A 22,975-nucleotide genomic window follows, 5' to 3' on the forward strand; every position below is an offset into this window, starting at 1 on the left:
GTGATGGCATCAATCAGCTTGACCTGATATCGATACCATCTCCGACGACTTATCCACAAGGGAAATGCCGTACATGCCGGTGGGGAGCTGCAGGTTGAGCCTGCACTTCTGCCTTCGCCTGCGAGATTGCGTTGGAGAAATTCCCCCGTCTTCCCAGTTGACCCACACGTGGGAAGCGAAGTTGCTCTGGGGTCTGCTCTGGGTTTCTCAAGTCGTTCTCCCAGGATGGCTCCAAGGGATGTTGAAGACCCCCGCTTGTGGCAGAGCTTCCTCGCAGCATATCCATACGGCCGATTTCGAGCCGATTCAGAGGCCATTCCGAGACGATTCCTCGGGTCATCATACGGACATGTTCGAGCATCATGAGGTTGCCGCTCAACATGCCAAAGCCACATGGGCAGGAACTGTGCTCTCGCCCTCCTCTTTCTGTTCTCGTCTGAGAAGGGCAGAGCCTTTGTCCTGGTCCGAATTTGGGCAGAAACAATCGTTTTGCGGTCGTCGTCATCGCCACGTTGTCGTTTATCGCTCAAGCAGAGCTCTGCTCGTCAGATTGCCACGTTACTCCCGCCTTGGTTTTTGGTCAAGGCATTATATGGGTCTCTGCTACATGTAGCTTGCGCGTCGGTCGTCCACGGTGGATAGCCAACTCCAGCGCCGACCACGTACTGGGAAGTAATTAGCTGGATGCCACGGTTGGGGCAGAATCGAGCAATGGAACCAAGACGCTTGCAACGGGGCCAATCTTCAGGCCCGTTGGAAGACATGGGAGATTCGGCCCGGTTTGGCCCATCCCAGAAGCTGCAACCCAACAGCTAGATTTCCATCGCCTGTTGGCCTGTGCGCAGTAGACTGACGGCTGTATGCTGCCCTGACATTCTGCCTCGGCCTAGATGTTGCCGCGAGCAGTAAAACTAAGGCTATGCAGCATGGGGGTTCCTTATGGAAATATCATTCTTGCCCGGGCTCAGCGACAAGGGCCGAACGTATCGGGCTTCCAAGGCCAGTCTTCTGATTCACTCTCCTCTGGGCCGACCTGGAAGAACGGGGGATGAGCGGGTCGATAGGAAAAAGGCCGAGTGCTGACATCTGCCTTCTAGAATCGTTGCAGAACAAGACCAGGCTGGTCTCTGGATTGCAACCTGGATCCCAGTACAGGGGAGGCCAAAGTGAGAATCACGATGCCGGCAGGTCGAAAGGGGGCGTCTCTTGCATAGACGCTGTAGCATTCTTGCCGGCCTGGGGAAGTAGAAAAGCTCATGTGAAGCGACGGCGACATAGGCCCTGGACCAGGGACGCAAGAAGTTGATCACCAAGACGGGGCTCCCCCTTGCCATGCCAGGTATAATGCACGATGACCCCCTCCCCAAGAGTTTACTGGCAGTTGAGGCAAGGATTCGGTCAGCAAGCCTAGATCGCGGACAGGAAATGCGCCTTGGTTGCAACGGAGCAAGGGCCAGGGCCTGGATGAGTTGCAGAGGAACCTCGTCGCCTTGCCCCTATTGGTGGAACATGGACAGTTTCCTGGATGAGAAGTTGATGCCGAGCCGTGTCCCTGGCCTCGTTGCCCCTGTTTTCCCCTCGTTGCCTGCAAGAATTCAGGGCCAAAAGCGGATGCGGCTCGGGCAGGACGGGGTTTGTCTTGCTTGGGAATCTCGTCCGAGAGCAGGGGGAGAGGGGGCCCGCACTCAGCCTGCACTCCTGCAGCGGGAGCCGTATATGCGGCCGCATCTAGCTTTTGCCCGGGACGACGCGCATCTCGTGTGGATGTAGCGTGCGAGATGCAACGTAGAGGTGGATGGCTGTAGTTGTCGGCTGTGGGTTGGGGAAAGGATGAATGGAGGAGGTGCGCTACCGGAGGGCATTTGAGGAGCCTGCCGAGGTGGGTGGACGGTACCGGGTAGGTAGGTAGGCTCCCCAGCCAACAGTTGACTGCTGTTGCAGCGTCTCTCTCTTTGTTTTTCACATCACGACAAACGTTGATGAGGTTGAATGAGCCACGTTTAACCCCCACAGCCCGTCCCGTCTTTTTCTGGATCCTCGATCGGCACTGGGATCAAGTGCAGCCGAGGGTAGGAACCGGAAGACCAAGGCGCATAGTTTTTCTTCGCCCCCCCCAGGGCAGAAATTCTAGGAAAGAAAAGGAAAAAATCCCACGCGAACAAGGACCAAGGAGTGGACGAAGAAGAAGAAGGAAAAATGGCCGCTCCCTCTCCGCAAAGCGCGTGGCAAATGCACGTGGCCGTCGGCAGAGCCCCCGCCGTGGTGCGGGTGACGAGGCTGCAGACGACGATCCGGGGCCCCGACGACGCCTGGGGCCGCGGGGCCCGGCCGCAGCCCATGCTCGTGTCGGCCGACGTCTCGCTACGGGCGGGCGGAGCCGGCTCGGCGTCGGCGGCAAGCGACGCCCTGGCCGGCGACACGGTGCACTACGGCCGCCTCGGCAAGGCGCTGCTCGCGGGGCTTGGGCGTCTTGCAGAGGGCGGGGAGCAGCAGCAGCCCCTGCCGCTCTTCACGGTGCTCTTGCACATGTGGCTTCACCTCACCGGCCGAGATCCCTTGTCGTCGGGCCAGGACGCCGCCGTCCCGGAGCCTCTTATAAAGGCCTCGGCTGTGCGCTGCCTCGAGTTGACGGCCCATCTGCCCAAGGCCTCGCTGCTGGGAGACGGCGTCAGCCTCACCCTCACCGGCGTCTTCCCCGGCGCCAAGGGCCACGGCGAACCTGTCGACGACGGCCGGCTCAGCATGTACGGGCGGACCTTGCGCCTCCACAAGCTAAGGGTGCCGACGCTCGTGGGCATCAACGACAACGAGAGAGAGGCCAAGCAGGCCATCATCGTCAGCGTCGAGGTGGACAACTTTGTCGCGTTGGTCGACACCTACCACGCCCTCGAGGCCTGCGTCGTTGAGGTGAGACCTTTCCCTGCTTGATTTACCCTGCGACCTGTATCGTCTGACTGGCGGCCGGGGACAGAAAATCGAGGCCTCGTCCTTTGGCACTCTCGAAGCCTTGGCCGCCCACCTCGCGGACACGGTCAGCCGGTACTTGAGGGCGGAGCAGCAGGAGCCTCTGGACGGGTCCGGATCGCATCTCACGATTACGGTGGAAAAGCCGATTGCCGTGCCGTTTGCCGACGCCCCGTCCGTGGAACTGAGGACCAACACCAACGACGTGCTTGGCCCTGTGGGGTGGCCGGGGAATTGATTCAAGGGAGACGAAACAGGCATGCTTTTCGCTATCTAAGTGCAGATGCCCCTGGAGAAAGAGGGGGGCTCCGACAAGTCCATCAAGTCATTATGTCGCATCTCGTGGTCTATCTTGCCTGGCATCATCAAGACTCTGCGGCCGTATCCAAAGACGAAGCGGACCTGGTCGCGGGGCCCATCACAGGTCCGGCTTCTCGCATTGCGGCACGTCGCTGTCTGTAATGTCCCGGATGAAGTCGGGATCGGGATCGAACATCATGACGTGAAAGTGCTCGACGGCATGGATGGACTTGAGGGCCGACCAATTCTTAAACCACATGACCTAGAGCCGGGTTTAGCACGCACGTTTTCGGTTGCCATTCCAAAACACACAGCTTGTCACAGCAGGAGATGGCGGGCTTACCTGGCTGGATTGTAGCCCGGACCGAAACGTGGTGGCCACAAAGGCATCAATCTCGGCCCGGGCCGTGTCGGTCAAGTCGCCGGTGGCCTGGTCCTCGCAAAGCTCAAACTTTGTCCAGACAACAAGGTGCACAATGCGCTTGTCTAGGCCATAGGGCCAATCGTTGTAGATGATCTTGACGTCGTCCGGGCACTGAAACGGGCGGCCCCTGGGCTTGATGGGCCCCGGCCACCGCAGGCGCTCCTTGAGGATGAAGTCGGCGACGGAGCCGTGGCGCTTGGCCAGCGCGTGGGTAAAGGCCTTGTAGCGCCGCAGGTCCGAGGGGATGCGCTGGAAGAGGTCGAGGCGGTTGGCGGCGACGATGGCGCAGACTCGTTCCCACGTGAGCAGGGTGTAGGCGGCGTCGGGGGACCCTATGATGCGGCGGTCCTTGTCGTTGAGGTGGAGGAGGAAGGGGGGGCACTCGGCTGTCCTTTGGTCGACGGGCACGTTGTAGTGCCAGTACGGGACCGTCGCCAGCGAGCCCATGTCGGCGGCGAGGGGAGAAGCGATGGTTGCGCTGTTGGGGTAGGGGGCAATTGGTGCCTTGATCAAGCAGCTCCGTCGTCGCCGGGTTGGCAACGCCACATGACTTTGACTGGGATGGCGAGTCGGCTCTGCAGGGTTGGTGCGCGGCAACGACTCATCGACGACTCATCGACGACGCTTCAATCGAGTCGTGATGCGGCAGTCATCGGGTCTGTATTCCATCAATCATGCTGCCGTCAGCCTCCCTTGCCAGTGGAAAGACTTGGGTGGGATACAGAAGCGCCAGACGTGCATAAAGACACGAGGTTTGTTCGTTCCTTGATGAGTCGCTGGTGAAACTGTCTGGAATTTTTGCAAACCAAGGTACAGTACCTACAATATGATATGTCGATACTTACCGCTAAGCGGATTAGCATTATGTTAATGAGGCCCTGACAGATGCCAGGTACCGCATAGCAATAGGTACTACTAACCTACCTAGTAAGGTAATGAGGCTGAAGCGACTTATTAGCCTATAGTCAGGTTTACTAGCAGCTAAAAGTAACCTACAGTACGGATACACTCAAAGGGATCAACCAGTCATTCTACGGAGTACCATACCAGACACTGTGCCGTCAGTGGCAAATGTCGGGCCACTGCGCTGTAGGTACCTATGTACTTGCCGTCGATGCATAATCCTCCATGTGCAACTCCAGCCGTTCGTCCAAGAGTCCCGGCGTTCTCCCCCCCCACCGGGCATAGATTTGGTCTGGGGAACCATAATTACACCATACACCATACTGTAGACCGCCAGATGGTTCTTTTGTCCCGCACGACACGGCCCGGCCTGACACCGCTCGTCTGCCGATGGCATGGGACATGCAATGTCGGCAAGGAGAGGGAGGTACAACATCTGCACAGCCACCTCGCTTCCAGGGGCTTCATGGTTCAGTGAAGAACGGCACCGCTAGCCGCTATGGCTCCCGCCTCGCTCTGTTGGGTGCGGCAAAGTCGTCACACACGGACGCGATGGTGACGAGAAGGGCCCTGATGAGCTGCTGGTCCTGCCGTCTACACGGGTCATCAAGAGCATTCACCCATAGGTATGCGGCGAATGCGACGCTGCATATGCACATGGCATCATGCTCTTCCCTGTTCAGTGTCGTCGTTGCGGCCCCTCCTCTCGACAGCATGCTCGTGAACTTGCGGGCAGAGGGGGAGAAAGAAAGAGAAAAGGAAGCAAGAGCCGCTCGGTGGAAAGTCTGGTTGGTCGTCACCCAACAACAACAGGGCCCGTGTTGAGCATCAACAAGTTGTACAGTACCGGTATGCGACTGCTTCCCCCCGCGACGTCCGTTGTCAAGACAGAGATCCGTATCGTGTACCTGCGTAACAGGACATTCTACAGATCGTGTCACTCGCCTCTGTCGTCATCGTGCATTAGGCGGTCGCGTCTCCCTTATCGTCGTTGCTCTTTAACTCCAGGGGCTGGCGGTACTTTGCGCAAAGACGTGACTGATGCTGGGTTACTTGTGCCCGTATCTCCTGTCCTCTTGTCTGCCCCGCCTCCGGTCCCCCCCCCGGCCCCCGCCCCGCACCTCATGAGCTCGTTAAACCAGCTTCTCCTTTTCTCCTCATCGGGGCCTCCATCCATTCTACGTGCCACCTACCTCCACCTCCCTCTCCCCATTCGCCTTGGGCCCATCCATACCACCGACTCCATACATAATATACGCTACCTCCCTACAGCGACGTGCCCGTCGTCGTCGACTCGCCGTGTGATAGCTCCTCGATTTCGCCCCTCAAACGGCAAGCTCCAGCGCCATCGCTCCTCTTCCTCGTACTTGCACATCGTCCGTCGACGTCGCTGGGCCCCTTCGAATCCACGTACAAAATGGCCGGTGTCAAGAGCGCTTTGCCCTCGCACCTCAAGCCCGCCTCGGAGGGCGCCGACGACAATGGCTTCGAGAGACGTCACCATGGCAAGACTCGCAGCCACATGGCAAGTCTCTCTTTCTCCTCTCTCAAGGCCAAGCACATCTGTCTCCCACCCCCCACGACGCGCAGCCAAAGCGTGCCGCCGACCTCTGAAGAGATCGCCTCCAACCTGCTCAACGTCCGCCCCAAGCGGGTTTTGTTCCGCGGCCCATGAACACCTGGGGAACGGGGGGGCGCGCGCCTCAGGCATCCCCGGCAGTAAAACGCGCGGGTGGCTGCTGCGCCTCGCCGGCCAGGACTCGCGGTTCAATTCACTTTGGAGCTCTGCCGAGCCACTGCGGCCGGCCTCCAGATTCACTGGCCCGAGCGGCTTGTCGCCACAAGGTTGGCTGGCGGGCGAACCGTCTTGTCGAAGAGCCATCGATTCACTGTCGCCCGTTTGTTGACGTAACTCGGAGCCAACGACATGTGCTTTCGACGGCCCCCCGCAGGCTGGCAGAGATCCAGAACACGTTGATCACCCTTTTCCAAGCCCACGAACGGCATCGACATGCTTTCTCTCTCCTCTTCCACCACACAATCTTCCCCCAGCCTACGCCCAACTCTGCCTCCTACGCTACCGCCTCCACCTGCTTTGCAACGACCATCACAACACCGCCTGGCATCGTTTCTTTCATGCCGCTCTCGGCCATGACTCTCCAAGACGAGCTAACCGTGCTCGTTCAGGCGTTTGAGAACACCTCGACCAATGTGGCCGCTGCCCAGATGCGCAATGCCCTAACCAACCTCGCCGAGACGGTCGAGGATCCCCAGCAGAAGAAGGTATATCGGACCTCCCCCGTGCTCGCCTGGCACGGTCGCTGACGTTTTGGGATCCTGAAGCTGTTTGAGACGGAAATGGACAACTTCTTCGCCCTCTTCCGCCGCTATCTCAACGACAAGGCCAAGGGAAATGCCGTGTAGGTTTGCTCCTCGCCAGTTGTCATCTCGCGCAGCACACTCATGTCAAGCCGCAGCGACTGGGAACGCATTGCGCCGCCGGCCCAGGGCCAGGTCGTCGACTACGAGGACCTCGCCAACTCGGAATCCGTCAACTTCCTCAGCAAGCTCGCCGTCTTGAAGCTAAACGGTGGTCTGGGAACATCCATGGGCTGCGTCGGCCCCAAGTCCGTCATCGAGGTTCGCGACGGCATGTCATTCCTCGACTTGTCGGTGCGGCAGATTGAGTATCTCAACCGAACCTACAACGTCAACGTCCCCTTTATCCTCATGAACTCGTTCAACACCAACGATGACACGGCCGCCATCATCAAGAAATACGAGGGTCACAACGTCGATATCCTCACCTTTAACCAGTCACGTTACCCCCGAATATACAAGGACTCGCTGCTGCCGGTGCCCAAGGACTTCAAGTCGTCCATCAACGAGTGGTACCCGCCCGGGCACGGTGATGTCTTCGAGTCGCTCTACAACTCGGGCATTCTCGACAAGCTGCTCGAGCGCGGCATCGACATCATCTTCCTGTCCAACGTTGACAACCTGGGCGCCGTCGTCGACCTGCGCATCCTGCAGCACATGATGGAGACCAAGGCCGAGTACATCATGGAGCTGACCAACAAGACCAAGGCCGACGTCAAGGGCGGCACCATCATCGACTACGAGGGCTCGGTCCGCCTGCTGGAAATTGCCCAGGTGCCCAAGGAGCATGTCAACGAGTTCAAGTCGATCAAGAAGTTCAGGTACTTCAACACCAACAACATCTGGCTCAACCTCAAGGCTATCAAGCGCGTCGTGGAGAATGACGAACTGGAGATGGAGATCATCCCCAACGGCAAGACGATCCCCGGCGACAAGAAAGGCGAGTCGGACGTTTCCATAATTCAGCTCGAGACGGCTGTGGGTGCCGCCATCCGGCATTTCAACAACGCCCACGGCGTCAACGTGCCCCGCCGGCGCTTCCTGCCCGTCAAGACGTGCTCGGACCTGATGCTGGTTAAATCGGACCTGTACACGCTCAAGCACGGCCAGCTGCAGATGAGCGCGGCCCGCTTCGGGGACGCCCCGCTCATCAAGCTGGGCAGCGACTTCAAAAAGGTGTCCGACTTTCAGAAGCGCATCCCGTCGATCCCCAAGGTGCTGGAGCTGGATCACCTGACCATCACGGGGGCCGTCAACCTGGGCCGCGGCGTCACGCTCAAGGGCACCGTCATCATTGTCGCGACCGAGGGGAGCACCATTGACATCCCCCCCGGCTCGATCCTGGAGAACGTGGTAGTCCAGGGCAGCTTGCGCCTGTTGGAGCACTAGAGCACGCGTCGATGGAGGCAACGGGTGATGCAGCCCGGCAGCGGGAGAGAAGATTGTATCGGCGCCGCATTTGCGCCGTGGCCGTGGACGGTAGAAGGCACAGCATACATGTTGCAAGTAAGCATGGACCACACGATTCGGTGGCCGGTTTAGCCCGGTTGAATGGGGGACCGGATGACGATGGACGGCCAGCTACTGGTATAATTCGAGATGAAAAAACGAGTCGGCAATTTCTTTGGGAAACAACCGTCAGGCAGGCCGCTGCATCTTGCGAGACGGCATACGAGATGATGATTGGAGTAGGCCATGACGTAGGTGCATCGGGAGATGGGCTCGACGCGAGGGCATTCCGCCCCAGATATCGATGACGAGATCCGATAGGGTAGGGCCGGAGATCCGGAGGTGTCTACTCCGTACTTGGTGCCGGCCTGTTGGCTGTTGGCGCAAGTTACGGGGTACATTGCTGCGTAGGATATCTGCACCACCGGGTGGTGTTGACGCTACCAGCACGTGGCCACGAGGCGGTTTTTCTTTTTTTCCTGTCTGGGGAGAAAAGAGAGGAGGGTTGTTGTTGTCGTCATCGTTGTTGTAGTAGTAGTTTTGGCTTGTTGCTGCGCGTACGGAGCCGAGGAATCCTGAAGCATTCCGCGCGGCTGCTTCTTCACCTCTCGCCGTCGCTTCCACACACCCACGCACGCACACACAGACAAGCACGCGCGGAAGATACGGACTGTAAGTCGCCGATTTTTGCTTTGCAGAAGAAAATAAACAAAAGGTAATAGTGATGAGACGAGGACGCGGGACGGACGGGTGGGGGAAATGAGGAGAGCGGGTAGACAAAGGGGGCTCGAGCTTCCTGAGCGCCGGCGCTAGGAGAGATTGAGCTATGCTTGATTGCTTGATTACGAATAAAGCGCGGATGCCCGGTGTTGAGCCCGGTGTTGAGCCCGATGTTGATGCGCAAGGCGGTCCCGTAGAAAAGGAAACGAAGAAAAGGGGCTGACCAGACTCGGGGTGCCTTGTCCTGGTCGGGCCGCGATGAGACCTTGGTCTCTTGTCTGTCTCTCATTAGACGCTGGCTGAAAAGGCCGTCTGCCGGGCTGAAAATAAGGGGCGCTGGGGGGGGGGGGGGGAGGGGAATATCACGAGTGCCTTCCTTTTGGCTTTAGCGGTTGTGGGCAACTGCCGCAATCACGACAATGCTCCATTGCCTACTCCGTACCGTTGCCCTGCTGACGAGTGCGTGCAAGGCTCCGATTTGGCCGGATAGTGCATGCGGGAGGGTAATTAAAACAATTTAACAAAAAGGACCCCTGGTCTCTCTCATATGGTCCAGGGGCCGTGATACGGGCAGGGGCCACGTTGAGGCGCTGGAGCCGGAGATGAGCAGGGAAGTAACCAGATGGATTCCAGAATTCCATGGATGGGCGGTCATGCGGATTATACTTTTCACCTCGAGATGGGACGACAAAGTTTGAGTTTATCCGTCGCAATGTGCATACCCGGTGGAGGGGGGCCTGCCAGGGACGGACAGGGAGGAGAGGAGACAATGGGGGGCGAGCGGGCGGCTTGTGGCGGCCATTGTGCTGGTGGAGACACCGTCTGGGAGCCTGCAACAGAGGACTGGTCGAGATTCTCAGTCCATTTCAGGCCAGAGAGGAGCGGCAAAAGGAACACAGAGCAGAGACAGAGGCTCGCCAGCCAAACAATAGTTCGCGACAGGTCTCACAGCCTCGCGGTCTCGGCCGCCTTTTGGACTCGAGTTAGCTCTGTACATAGTACGAAGTAGAGAGATACCGTAAACCATGGGTGAAGGAAAAGCTTGATTCACACTGTGTACATAGTCAGGTACTCAAGGTCATGTGTGCAGTGACAGCCTGGTTGTTGATTGGCTGTCCAAGCACACGGCGACAGCCGCTTCCCTCATCCGTCCTTACAGCGGCTGCTAAGTTAATGGCTTGCAGCTTCCGTGTACTCCAGACTCCACACAGTGCTGCAGACACGCCAGTACTACGCGCCCGACGCCCCCCAAATGACCTTGTCTGGGAAGGCGAGACATTTTCTCAACGGTCTCGATCTGCACACACAACAGCACACGGCACAGGTTCACGCGCGTGGCTCTTGCGCACGCACCATGTCGGCGGCCAACTGTTTTGTCCTCTCTGGTTGGTTCCGAGGCATGATTGATTCTGCAGTGATGTGCTTTCTCCGGACAGTGTCAAAGTGTGTGTGCCAGGCCCGCTTTTGACGGGATGAGGAGTGTGGTAGTGGGGGCAGGTACAGTACCAAATAGTACATGCTATCTGGATTGGTTACCTGGACGTCGACGTGGTGGAATGAAGACGCTAATTGATCTCTCAGGCTCAGGACGTGCCCGCATCGCCTTATTTTTTCCAAAGCAAAAAGGTCGGTGCTTTGCCTGTGTTGACGACCATGATGTTTTTTTGGGGCACACGTGTGCGGCCCATGCGACGTGCGGTCATGTGTCGGGGTATCCGTACCTTGCAGCGTGCATCCATGGCGTCTGCAGCAAGAACAACAAATGTAGTACGTAGTCAGTCGCCCGAAGGGGACGAGGGATTCGCGCTCTTCTCGATTGACGACGAATTGCCAAGAAGCAAAGCCCTCACCGTCGAGTCAGGGCTGCGGGCTTTCCGGTCCCCAATTTCCCGCCAGGAAAAGCGGCGGGTGCCGAGCCTCTCTGGAGCATGACAGCGGGCGGCAAGGCGGTAATGAGGGTGAAACCAGCATGGCGCATCACGGCACGATGCTACCTTGTTGGCTGGTGTTATGTTGCCCCTGTTGCCCCCCCGGGTCTCCACTGCGCGATGTTGAAGAAAGTGATTTTGAAAAGGAGAGTGCGGTCGGTACGGATAACCTGGCAGTAAAATCATAGCCGCCAGGATTGGTGGGTGAGGGTGGGAGGAGAGCGAGGAGAGCTCCCGGGGACGACTCATGCACCCACCAAGACGAGGACCAGCAGGGGGGTGTGGACGACGACTCGCTCTTGGCGCCCCGGCCAGCCAAATTAGTCGCCTTCATGCCGTGTGCGTGTGTGTTGTGGCCTGGGTTGTATATAGCCTGCCTGTCTGGGTGAAAAAGGAAAGAGATAGGTAGGTAATAAGGCGCTCCTTGCTTGTCTGTTATCACACACCCCCCCCTCCTTCCCTCACGCACATACACACGCCCCCGCCCTTCGACCCGCTGCCTTCTATCCGCTGCCTTTTCCTTTCGGCTATTTCCATCGCCGCTTCCCTCTTCGTTTCTCATCACTCGCTCCCACACTCGTTCGCTCTCACGTTCCTTACCGACCTCTGCTTCCTCACTCGCACAACCTATAATCGCTTTCTGCTTCCTTGCTTCCCGCACTCGTCGTCATCTCCAGCAGCATCGTGTAAGTTGTACCAACTCATCTCTCCATTGTCTGCCGTCTGTTGCCGCCGCGTGTCGCTGCAGCGTGTTTGGACGAGTCGCCTGGGAGAGAGGAAACGGCATTCGGCAAGAACACTCGAGGCGAGCCGCATGATAACTTGGTCTACCACGAGTCGACGTCGGCGACGCAAGTTTCACATGGAGGCTGGCTGTCCAGAGAGTTCGCGCGTCTGAGACGCAATGCCAAATGCTCAACCTTCCCAGCGCCCTCTCCCAGACAGGTTCATCATGCACATCCTAGAGGGCGCGCACAAAAACACGCATCACTACATCCTGCCTTTTATTATATCTTGCCTTGCCCGTTTCCGCACTTTGCTGACACGAACCAGTCGACCTTAATCTTCCATCTTCGCCCGACATGAAATACTCTATCATCGCCCTCTCGGCCTTGTTCGCCGCCGGCCAGGCTACGCTCGAATTTACCAACTCGGAATTCAATGTCAAGCCTGGCAGGGATTTCCCCCTCACGTGCAACAATGGGGGCTGCGCCAGTCGCTGCACCATCACCCTCATGCGCGGCCCCAATAGGAATGATATGAAGCCGGTCAAGGTTGTCGGCGAAGGCGGTATGTCAGAGCTTTCTCGACGTAACACACATCACCTACTGACACAACACCTCCGCCGATCTAGTCGGCATGGAATTTACCATCACGCCCAGTGCGGACTGGCCCGCTGGGCCACTGGCATTCAAGATCACCAACACCGTGGGAGAGGAAAACTGGAGCTTGGCGTTCCCTTTCGAAGGCACCGGTGCTGTCGACTCTGGCGCCACAGACGTCGCTTCCAGCTCTCCTGCCGTCTCGACCGCTATCTACGCCTCGGCTCTGAGCAGCGGTATGGCGTCCTCGGCCGCCGCCGAGGTCACGGCGTCTGTCAGCTCTATCCCTATTGCCGTCGCCACGCCTGGCCAGAGCTCCCTGATAAACTCGTCTTCGTCTACGACGTCGATGAGCGCTCCTCCGCGCAACCTGAACGCCACTAGCGGTATGTTAATGCTACTTGCAGTCTTTGGACCCTGTTCGCTGACGTCTTCGCAGGCTCCAACTCCGCGGGTTCGTCTTCATCTAGCGTCCCCACGTCAGGTGTTGATCGTGTCTCGGCCTCACTGGCGCTCGTTGCTGGTATTGCCGCTGTTATGGCCTACTTCAACTAGACGCGAGGGGATGAATGTGGGTGTCGCGTCCAAGTTATATGGTTGAGATGGTCTGAATATACCTTTGTTTTCCCTTGTTCAGTTCTGACCGCCGCGGAAAATCACAGACGGCAGCGGCTCTGGAGATGGGCTGAGCCATGTTGGCTTGACCGTCAGTCGCTGCCTTGACGGCGTCCTCGGGGTGTACACTATTCCGATACGTGATTAGTTATGGCTATTAGACTTAATGCGTTGCGGCATGAGCACACGCTTTCTTACGAATTGTCGACCCGGTGTATGGCCTCCTTGCGTCTGTCCGGTGCCTACAGTAGTTGTCCCGGACTCCTGCATGACGTTGTTTGTCGTGGCTGGCGGTTCGTCGTTCATGCAAGACAACTTACAGTACGGATACGCCCGCTTTTTCGCCTGTCGACCTCGCATAGATGGGCTTCGATTGGATAGCCTTTTGCGGGGCCCCGATGGCCCCGAGACAAGACAGCACCAGTTCGCCCTCCTCGCCATCTAACCAAGTGCCGGCGAGGGTGCCTGCAGCATCGACGAGACGTGGGCTCGCTTGCCCTGGGCATCTTCTGCTCCTGAGCCAATCGGTGCCCCGGTGGGGGGAGATGGTGTTTGGTTTGCTCCCGTGTGTAACAGAGGAGAAGGAGGGTGGTGGGGGATGTTAGTTGGGCTGGCTAGGGATGACGAAGCAGCCGGACATGTCTTCGTCTGCCCCGGTGCGCGCGCGCAGTCGTTGCATGACTTGATACAGTCTATTCTCTCTTTTACTTCTCTACGGAGTACGCACGCGAATGGATGCGCAAAGCATTTGCGTAGCATGCACAAAATACAGCCGTGAACTGCAAGTGGTTCCCCAGGGCAAGACAAAATAAAAGCCTAGCTAGGGCTACCAGAAAGGTATCGAAAGAAAATAGAGGTACCGTCGTCAAAAAGAGCCGCGCGCTCTGCCGCGCCACCCGCCGCCCAACCACGAACGCCCTGGCCCCCAACCAGCCGCCAGCCATGGGAGCTTGCCAACGCAACCTCGACTGCTCTCGCGGGACGACCCTTATCTAGAAATGCCTCTCCACAGTAAAAACGCAGCACCCAAGGCAAACGCCACAAACCCCCCCCCCTTTCAAGTGTCGACGCTGTCATCCATCCCTACATCGCTAGGCCCGCCCTTCCCTTTAGCTTCGCCGCCTGCTCGTCTTCACATGCCAGAACCGCCCTCGAGAGGAGCCACCATCGCTAGCGCTACAATGTGGGTATTCATTCATGCGTCCGACGACCTTGTGCGTGCCATGCGAAGACTACCGCACTGCCCCGGCAAACTCGTCATAAATTTTGCGCGTAAAGGACCCGTCTGAATCGACTCTTGCCCATACGGCACCCCCCATGCAACACAGACCCTTGTCCACTCCCGTCTTCCCAACACGGCCAAACAAGAGACCAGGGGGCAAAACGCGAACACCTATGCCGTCATACTCCTGGCGCCACTGGCGGCGCAAGCCCAGTGCCGGCAACTTCCCCGCTGCCCATGTTTGCAAAGTTCAAATTCTCAGAGTGCCAGTTCCACAGAGGCGCCAGTTCCCCGAGCTGTGCTTGCGTCACGGTTTCAAGCTCGAAGTCGGGAGCCTCGTCTTCGGCCGCCGGCGGCGGAAAATTGCCGCCACGATCCATGACGCGCTGCGTGAAGCCTTCGACAGGGACGGCACTAAAGTCGCCAACGGTGGAAAAGGACAAGCGCATCGCGTCGTCCATGCCCGGAGGCGAGCTCTCGGAGCAGGTAGAGTAGTCAGATTGGGCTCTCCCGTCGCTGGCCACTCCACTGCTCTGGGGGGCCGCCACACAGTTCCTCCGTAAAATCGGTCGAGGCACGGGCGGAATGTCAAAGTGGTCGCCATAGCCAGCAGCCACAGGAGCAGACGCGGCCGGCATGTTGACCGTATTGTGCACGGGCGCTGGGGCCATGGCCACCGATTCGGGCACAGGCTTGGGCAAGTTGGATGTCATCTTGGCCTTCTTCCGGGCATGGCTTTGACGAGGCGCCGTCGGCGACGGCAGTCTGCGCACCAGTCGCTCCAGCAAATCGTACGACGTCCTCGACGTCTTGGATATCTTATTGAGGCACTGAAGCATGGCCACCGCGTCGCTAATGGCGTACAGTATCTCGTCCCGCTCTGCCAGCATGTGATCACTGTCCTTGATGACGGCCGTGCAGAGGATGGCAGCTGTGTCAAAGATGGAGAAGACAATGAAGTGGAGCCGGCCGTCTCGGTTGTAGATGCTGTTGACCCAGCTCCGCAGCGATGTCATCAGCTTCAGCGAGTAGGAGACGCCAATGGCTCGGATGCTCAGCTCCTCGGGCGGCGTATCCGAGGTATACGACTTGACCATGTAGTGTCTGATTGGGTTCAGAATCAACAGACACGCCATGGTATTGACGTAATACCGATGCGGGAAAATCCATGGGAACTGAGAGTCCTTGGACTTGTCGGGGTTCTCCAGTTGATAGACGGGAGGGAACTGGAGTATCCATGCCTCGATCAGAACCTGATACTCCTGGACCTCGGGTGGCTTGATGATGTTCTTGGGGGCGCTGAACCGCGACGCCAATTGCCGCGTCAGCGCCGATTGCAGCTTCATGTGGAGCAACGGAGACGGCGCTTGACCCGAAAACCGCTCCAGCGTCAGCGAAGGAAGCTCAGCATTGCAGTCCTCCCTGTTGATGATTTTCGGTCGGGAGAGACCGGACGATATCTGCCTGTCGCAGGAGATGAGTGCCATAATCGCCGGGTTGGAGGGCCGGGCTCAAACTCACCAGTCCCAAGTATCGAGAATGCACCAGAGTCTCCTCCGCATTTCGCGCTCATGCTCTGTTTCTGTGCCCTCTGGTGGCTCCCTATGGTACCCTGACCGGCAAGTCAACATGCAGTCCAGGACCAAAAACAAGAGGGGAGTCACGACTTACCGAGTTCCTTGGCTTCGAGAATGGCGGCGCTGAGGACATGCCAGGCCTCGAGAAATCTGGCTTCGGCTTTGTACCAGTAGCACGAGTGCATCAGGCGTTGGACATTGAGCATATGGAAATGGCCAACGGGGATGACACTGCCGAGTTCCCGCACGGCGCAATGAAGCGTCTCCGAGAGTGCATCGGCGGTCATGCTCGAGGCACGCTGGAGGTCCGCCTGCATTTCGTTGTCCGCGTGCTGGACACAGCAGGCACATATCATTGCCAGGAGGCAGGTGTATTGAAGAGTGATTTGCCGGCCCTTAGACCGTCTTTCCCACCAGATGTGATACTCACGCAGGAAGTCGGGGGGATAGATGATGTAGTAGTGATAGTTGATATCGTGCGTAAAATTACGGACGAGATCGTCTGGAGAAACCAAGTCAGCCACTCTCGTCCCCTTTCCGAGCTCGGTCCTATTGGAGACAGGCACGAGGAAAGAACTGGGGCTTCGTGTCCGGCCGCGTGAAGAGGCGACGAGTGGGACATGTGGCGAGGAGACGTTGGGTTTGAGACTTACCCATGACCTGGCGCTGTGGCAACAGCTGCAGGACTCGCTCGATCTGAGGCGAGGAATCTGGGGCGGCAAAGTCCTCCTTTGGAGCCGACTTGGAAGATTTGGTCTATACAACACAAACGAGTCAACATGCGAATCATAGACGACAAGGGGCATGGAGCAAAAGGGATTGACAGCAGTCGTGCACGGCTCTGGGTGCCCGTGGTTACTTTGCAACACCAAAACGTACCTGTGACTCTATACCAAGCGTCGTGAACAAGCGCGCGGCGGCCAGGGCATCAAACCCGGGGGTCTCGGCAGAAGGCTTGGCCTCTGAGCGGGGGGCCAGCGTGGAGGAAGGGGGCTCGTTTCTGGCATAGTCCTTGTCCTTGACGATGGGGTGTGACGGGGCAACAGAGGGTGGGTTGGCGACGGTGTTGTTGGAGCAGTAGCTGTATCGACATTCGTCGGCTATCTTCCGACGTTGACAGCGGTCGCACGGCCACTCACGGTTGCACTGTTGATTAAGATGTTAGCACAACGGTCAAGGAAACGACAAGTTGTGCGTCGGGCATGCTCGACGGAGGCGCGTCATGGAAGGCATCCTCACCTTTTGCTTCCTGCGCTGGCACTCGGTACAGGCGGAGCGATTGTAGCCCGCCGTCACGTCGACGCTTGCCGTGGCCGGGGTCGCCGCCGTCACCGTGGCCGTCACTGTGGCGCTGGAAGCGCTCACGCCCGCGCGGACAGACATTACTGGTCTAGAACCAGAAGCCGTTGCACGAGCAAGGCGAGACGGGCCAAGGTGCCCGGACAATTCAAGGCCCGCTCCCAGGGACACTACTGTCCTGGGACTCGGCGTCGTTGTCGTCTTTGGCTTTGTCCCTGGCCGTCAAAATGACGCGGGGGTTGCGAACGACGGCGATGCAGGGCAGATGGACAAGGGAGTTGCGAGGCGGGACATGTATATCTATCGGATCGTCTTGCCAATGCCGGGCCGTCTGGGCTTGCGTGAAGTGTCTCGGTGCCGACACCACCTTTCGGTGGAGACGCCAAAGGGAGTCTTGGAAGAAGCAGAGAGTGAGGGACAGCAGGGAGAGGGAACTGAGGACGAGGAAACCGTTGGCCCTATAATTAAGTTAAGGTTGAGTCCGGCCAAGAGATAGGTAGGTACCTGGTACCTTGCCATTCCCCCGTCTGTCACTGCTGTCATCTGTACAGTAAGTTATCCGTACCTACATACGTAGTTATCCTGCAGGTGGTACAGACCATGGCACAGTTCAGTTAGTCGGGAAGGGTAACCCGGTATCTACATAACCTCGAGCGCCCCGCGCACTAGCAACGAAGCTGCCGGTAGATTGATTGGTTCGCCAGCCCAGGCCAGAGAAGCGAGGTGGGGGCTCAGACAGAGGGGGTTCCTCGTCGCGCACCAAGTATCCGCTACCTGCAGCAGGGGAGCGTCAATCTCCAGCCGCTCGCCGCTTCCCGTCCGCTCGCTTGTCCGAATCAGGCAGGGTCGGATAGGTAGTCTTGGCGGTTTATAGTACTGATAGGTCTTTCCTGTGGCTTACCACCTGCCGGGTCTCGAGGCCTTGTGTATCCGTACTCCGCGTCCACGTTCAGTACCAAATGGCCCCTCGTCAAGGGCAATATGCCGCTGCGCATATGCACGCACGTTATTGTGTGCTTTTTTGCTCAACTGCCTAGTACCAACTACCTTACCCACCGGCTGTACCCAAGACATGCTCAGGGACACGAAGCCTCCCCTACGGAGTACAGCGCTGGTCTTTGATACATTGTACGAGGCCCATGCACGGAACGGCCACGACTCGACAGACGAGCCGGTGCTGCCCAATCAAGCCCGACTCCTGTTCCTCGGCGGTGCGGCTGAAAGCCTCGCGAGGGGCTTGCCGATGCATGTGCTGGGCCTCGAGGTCGTCGACGCGGAGAAATCCGTCCATGATGCTTGGTTCCGACTTCCCAGCCAAGGTCGCATCTCCGTCGGACTCGGCTGTCGACAAGACGCCTGGCACCGCAGCTGCCGGTGGACGAGACCCGGGTGACTTGTCATGTTTCATGCCCCTTGGCCGACAGTCAGTGACGGGCACGAGAAGGCAGGCTACAGCTCGAAACAACATGTGGAGGACGGTGCAGATGCATACGAGATGGTTGGACAGGGGCCCAGTGACAGACGTGCAGACGGAGACGTCTCACCCGCCAAGTCACCAAGCACCGTGGGGATGATGCAATTCTTCAGGACGACGAGACTGTAGAAGCGCCGTTTATCCGTTATCCGTACCAAGGAATGGACGGGGCGGTATTGATGAAGCAGCAACAGGCATGCCTGCGACGCCACGTCTCCTCGCTGGCGTCTCGAGTTCCGTCACCGTTGAGGAAGCCCGTTACTTGGCTGGAAGCCGTCCTCGGTGCTCCGTTCGGACACATGCATACGCCTTCACTCGGCCTCTTGGGCTGCGGAGTGTAACAGCCTGTGTGCTCCCCCCCGCAGCGTGATTAGAACTAGGCCAGCGCCATCCGCGGCGCCTCTAAACTTGGTCGCCGACTATTCGTACCAGCAACTCCGAGGAAGTACATACACCCGGCACGGGGAAGCGGCACAGCGCGTCCCTGGCTTTTCTTGAGCTTGGAATCGATTATGTGCACCAGGTACGGAGTAGAGATGAAGGCGCAGAGGGTCAGCAAGTATCACATGTTTGGGTCTCTCTTATCTACGTAGTAGGCCTGGCATTGTCCTTTCCGTATGACCTGGCGCAAAGCAACAGACTGGACATCTAAATCTTCGGCTTTTGACCCCCGACTTGGAGTCCCTGTCGTGTCTCAACTTCTCAAGGCCAAACGGGGATTCGACTCTTCGGCAATATCCGTTGATGCTCTCCTGCCACCAATGACAGCAGCTATAGTCCTTACTACAATCTTAACGAGCACATACGGCCACATCTGCGGTAATGTACTCGATCCCGTTAGATCTCGACTCGTCAAGCCCGCAAGAGGCAGATTAGTAGTTGGGTCGGTGACGACCAGCGAACACCGGCTGCTGTATGTTTTTTACCCCGTTCTTCCTTTTTTTGGTTCTATTCCAATGTTTATGGGTGGACACGGCGACTAGCCCGACTCGTTGAGGAAGCAGGGCCTGCAAAGCAAACGGCTACCCTGGACATGGTGGGCTAGCCGCCTCGGTGTTTCTCAGACGGGACGTTGAGATTGGCTTAAAGCGCGGGCAACCTCGTCAACGGTCGCTGGGTCTTGGCGCAGGGTCATGGTTTGGTCCCCGAGAGAAAAGGAGGCGGCATCGATATGCAGCGTCGCCCCGTGGCGGTTTTGCGGCTGCTTACCATGGACCTGGGATCGCCACCCTCCTTTTTGCCCATGCAGTCTTGTGCCACGAACCAACCGACTGTATTCGTACAGTAGTTGCAGTGCATGTACTGTACTTCACGCTGCATGCATATGCATCTAGCGGAGGAGTCGCTGTCCTTGCTCTCCGTCGTTGGCCATGAGCTGTGCGACACAGGCACGTACGGATGGAGCCGGCCGCAGCTCACCCGTCGAGTCTTTTCGTGATACAAGGTGCGCGGCCCATGTCCAGAGTCGCCGGCTGGTGAGAGAGCAAGGGAGCCGCTTTAACGCGCGTCTCTCTGATGCCTTGGATGCTGTTGAGTGTTGAACCAGAACTCTACATAATAGATTACAATGGCGCCTCTGACCGCGACACAGTACAGAAACCACCCCTTGTATCCGCACATTAAGCCACTGCTTTCCCGTGCCAAGACCACTGATCACCGTCCTGGTCGAGCCTCCCTTTGCTCTTCTCTCATCATCCATGTAACCATCTTCAACATGTACGACATGTTGCCCGAGCAGTTCAAAAGCCACGACGTCATGCCAGGCGCCTCCTCTGTCCTCTTCACACCATGACACGTCCAACGGAGACCATCGATGCCATCTTCTCGGGGTGCATGTTTCTCAGGTCGAACGGGACATGCGCCGGCTTGGTATTGCGCGCTTCATGTGCCCATATCAGAACGTCGACTACGTTGAAGATAAGCCATTATCACCCTTCAGCGGGTGCCTTTGTACAGACTGCCCCCTGGACACACCGCTGCACCTGCTCGTTGCCTCTGCATAGCTGGTGGAAAGAGATGGAAGGAATAAGATGGAAGAAGGAACATGATGGGCAATGTGCGCGTCTCAGAGCCCCGGTTGCCACGCATGGTGTTGCCAGAGACTGATTGATGCACCGGCATCCCGGTAGTAAGCATGGCCGCCTGATGGCATTTCGAGCCGTCCCCGAGCTACGTGGTCTTGCCATCCTGGTCATTCGCCGCCGCTATGCTCCCCTTCCTCCTCAGATCCCCTGCCTTGAGCTTCCGCACCGCCTGGTACGACCGGTCCAGCTCATTCTCCACCGCGCACCGGATCCGCAGCGCCGCCACGGCCGGCCACACGCTCCTCTCGCCCTTGAGGATCCAGTAGTCGAGCGTCTCGCGCGTCGGCGTCTCCAGCAGCCGCACAAAGTCGCCCGCCGTCACCTCGGGCACCAGCGCCATCGACGCCGCCGGCACCTGCTCGTCCACCAGGAACCGCCGGATGCTCGACGGCAGCAGCCGCAGCGTGTCCAGCTGTCGGAGCCGGTGCCGGACCTCAACCCCGACCATGCGCACGAAAAACGCCGACAGCTGCGTCGTCCTGCTGCGCGCTTCCACCAGCGACGGCCCGTGCATGTCCGACTGCAGGAAAGGTATCAGATACGGCCGCGCCTGGCTGACGATGAAGTGGTTGACGTTGAAGAGCTCCGATATCCGTCGCAGCGGCGAGTCGCGATCCGAGTAAGACGCGTGCGTCCAGTGCCGGAAGTCGATGGTATTGGCCGGTGCCCACGGGACAATGTTGCCGCCAGCGTCCTTGCACAGAATCATGACCTTGCGCCGGCCGTATAGCGACGGCGACGACGCGTTGGACGCAATGGCAGCCGTCCAGATTAGCTAGAACGGAAGCAGCCGCATCAGCACATACCCCCGCCAGGCGCGGCTCCGGCGTCGACGTACCACGTTGGGCGCTGTGATGTAGTTGAGCAGCGTCGGCACGCCGCCCTGGCCCTCGGTCGCGACCGTGATGTTGAGGATCCGTTTGCTGCGGTTGTAGGCCTCCTCAAACGTCAAGTCACCCACGTTGGCCCGCACGCAGGCCTCGAGCACCGTCACGTCCAGAAAGTACCCGTCGCGAGAAAAGCGGCGGATCCGGCGCATCAGCGTATCCCACCTCGAGCGAAACGTCTGCTCCCGCGATTCCACCTTGGCCTTGCCGGTAAATGCCGTCAGGTCGATGCCGTCGGCCTCGAGGATATTGGGCAACTCGTCCTCGGTGTGGATGGCCACCAGCGCCGCGATCAGGGCCCCGGTTGCGATGCCCGTGATGATGCGCGGGAGCAGGCCCCGGAGGAACAGGGCCTTGACGACGCCGAGATGGCACAGGCCGAAGATGGCGCCGCCCTGGAGGACCAGCGTGCTACGGCCAAAAGCCTGTCTCGTGTCATGGATAAAGTCCAGCTTGGTCTGGTTCGTCAGCGCGACCGCCCCGCCGTGGAAGCCCGTGCTAAAGGCCGTGGGCAGCGTGCTGATGTCCTCGACGGCCTCGGCCACCTGCGTGATGTACTCGTCAATCAGGTACTTGGTGCCGGAAAAGGATCGATTGTAGAGCTTGGGGACGGTGATGTTGCCGAAGCTTCGCACGAGGCCGGAGCGGAGGAGGTTGACGAGCAGCTGGAAGTTGTACTCCTCCCTAGCTATGACGAGGGAGTTGAGCCGGTCCGTGATGAGCCTCCAGTCGTAGTATCGGGACGTCGGATTGTTTCTCCTGCAGACTGACAGTTAGATGAACGGCGGCGTGGTCGGCAGAGGGGCAGGCCATACCATAGATCGAGTCCCAGGAGGCTGTCCAGGTGAAGGGCAGCCTCCTCCCACTCCTCGAACGTCTCGGCGTTGCGCAGCAGATCCAGCCATAGCTCGACCGGGTTCTTGCGGCGGTACCAGCTAACGAGCTTCTGCATCGGCGGTCAGGAGGGCGAAGCTACATGCAGAGCCCGGGGACAAGGGGAGCAAAGCTTGCCTTTTGCCAGAAGGCGACGACGTCGACAAAGACCCTCCAGACGGCTAGCACGGCCCCCATGATTGCCGAGGAAGAGCTGCCTCATCGGATGGGGCCAGCGGACAGGTGGGTGAATTAGGTCAGCCTGGCAGTCGGGCGCATTTCCCGGAGCCGTCGACGATCGACCGTCTGCACAGGCTCATGCTAGATAATATCTTTGGAGGCTCGGTGGAGTGGCGCACTAGGGCCAGTTTAGAAGGTGTTTAAGCTTGTTGAGCGAGGGCGAGGTTCGCGCCACGGCTGAGTCAGTCAGGCATGTGATGGCACGCAGCCATATGCGGATGCGGGCGGCAAGTGTAAAAACTTGTCAACTTTTGCAGGACAGATGGACAAGAGATGCTATGGCAAATCAAGATGCCCCCCTGTCGCACCCACTCA

The 22,975-nt window shown here is 58.6% G+C and overlaps 6 protein-coding genes across 6 annotated transcripts; 3 read left to right on the top strand and 3 right to left on the bottom strand.

Moving 5' to 3' along the window:
• Window positions 1-2,229: 2,229 nt before the first annotated feature.
• On the top strand, window positions 2,230-3,202 carry HRG_08087 (dihydroneopterin aldolase domain-containing protein; the record flags this gene model as incomplete). Its single annotated transcript, XM_044866558.1, has 2 exons — window positions 2,230-2,907; window positions 2,972-3,202. The coding sequence occupies 2 exons, from the start codon at window positions 2,230-2,232 to the stop codon at window positions 3,200-3,202; spliced, it is 909 nt and encodes a 302-aa protein (XP_044718447.1).
• Window positions 3,203-3,382: 180 nt separating this feature from the next.
• HRG_08088 (uncharacterized protein) lies at window positions 3,383-4,135 on the bottom strand (the record flags this gene model as incomplete). The annotated part of the gene is made up of 2 exons (XM_044866559.1): window positions 3,383-3,526; window positions 3,608-4,135. The coding sequence occupies 2 exons, from the start codon at window positions 4,133-4,135 to the stop codon at window positions 3,383-3,385; spliced, it is 672 nt and encodes a 223-aa protein (XP_044718448.1).
• A 1,873-nt stretch (window positions 4,136-6,008) lies between these two features.
• On the top strand, window positions 6,009-8,359 carry HRG_08089 (UTP--glucose-1-phosphate uridylyltransferase domain-containing protein; the record flags this gene model as incomplete). The annotated part of the gene is made up of 4 exons (XM_044866560.1): window positions 6,009-6,116; window positions 6,779-6,874; window positions 6,935-7,011; window positions 7,069-8,359. 4 exons carry the CDS (start codon window positions 6,009-6,011, stop codon window positions 8,357-8,359), a joined length of 1,572 nt encoding a protein of 523 aa, XP_044718449.1.
• A 3,790-nt stretch (window positions 8,360-12,149) lies between these two features.
• Window positions 12,150-12,944, top strand: HRG_08090 (uncharacterized protein; the record flags this gene model as incomplete). Its single annotated transcript, XM_044866561.1, has 3 exons — window positions 12,150-12,357; window positions 12,422-12,775; window positions 12,829-12,944. The coding sequence occupies 3 exons, from the start codon at window positions 12,150-12,152 to the stop codon at window positions 12,942-12,944; spliced, it is 678 nt and encodes a 225-aa protein (XP_044718450.1).
• A 1,461-nt stretch (window positions 12,945-14,405) lies between these two features.
• HRG_08091 (fungal specific transcription factor domain-containing protein) lies at window positions 14,406-17,186 on the bottom strand (the record flags this gene model as incomplete). The annotated part of the gene is made up of 6 exons (XM_044866562.1): window positions 14,406-15,690; window positions 15,748-15,838; window positions 15,898-16,305; window positions 16,457-16,559; window positions 16,683-16,949; window positions 17,043-17,186. The coding sequence occupies 6 exons, from the start codon at window positions 17,184-17,186 to the stop codon at window positions 14,406-14,408; spliced, it is 2,298 nt and encodes a 765-aa protein (XP_044718451.1).
• A 3,559-nt stretch (window positions 17,187-20,745) lies between these two features.
• On the bottom strand, window positions 20,746-22,618 carry HRG_08092 (patatin-like phospholipase domain-containing protein; the record flags this gene model as incomplete). The annotated part of the gene is made up of 4 exons (XM_044866563.1): window positions 20,746-21,435; window positions 21,499-22,306; window positions 22,363-22,493; window positions 22,559-22,618. The coding sequence occupies 4 exons, from the start codon at window positions 22,616-22,618 to the stop codon at window positions 20,746-20,748; spliced, it is 1,689 nt and encodes a 562-aa protein (XP_044718452.1).
• Between the last annotated feature and the right edge of the window lie 357 nt (window positions 22,619-22,975).

Source organism: Hirsutella rhossiliensis, assembly GCF_020360975.1.
Source record: "Hirsutella rhossiliensis strain HR02 chromosome Unknown scaffold00009, whole genome shotgun sequence".
NCBI lineage: Eukaryota > Fungi > Ascomycota > Sordariomycetes > Hypocreales > Ophiocordycipitaceae > Hirsutella > Hirsutella rhossiliensis.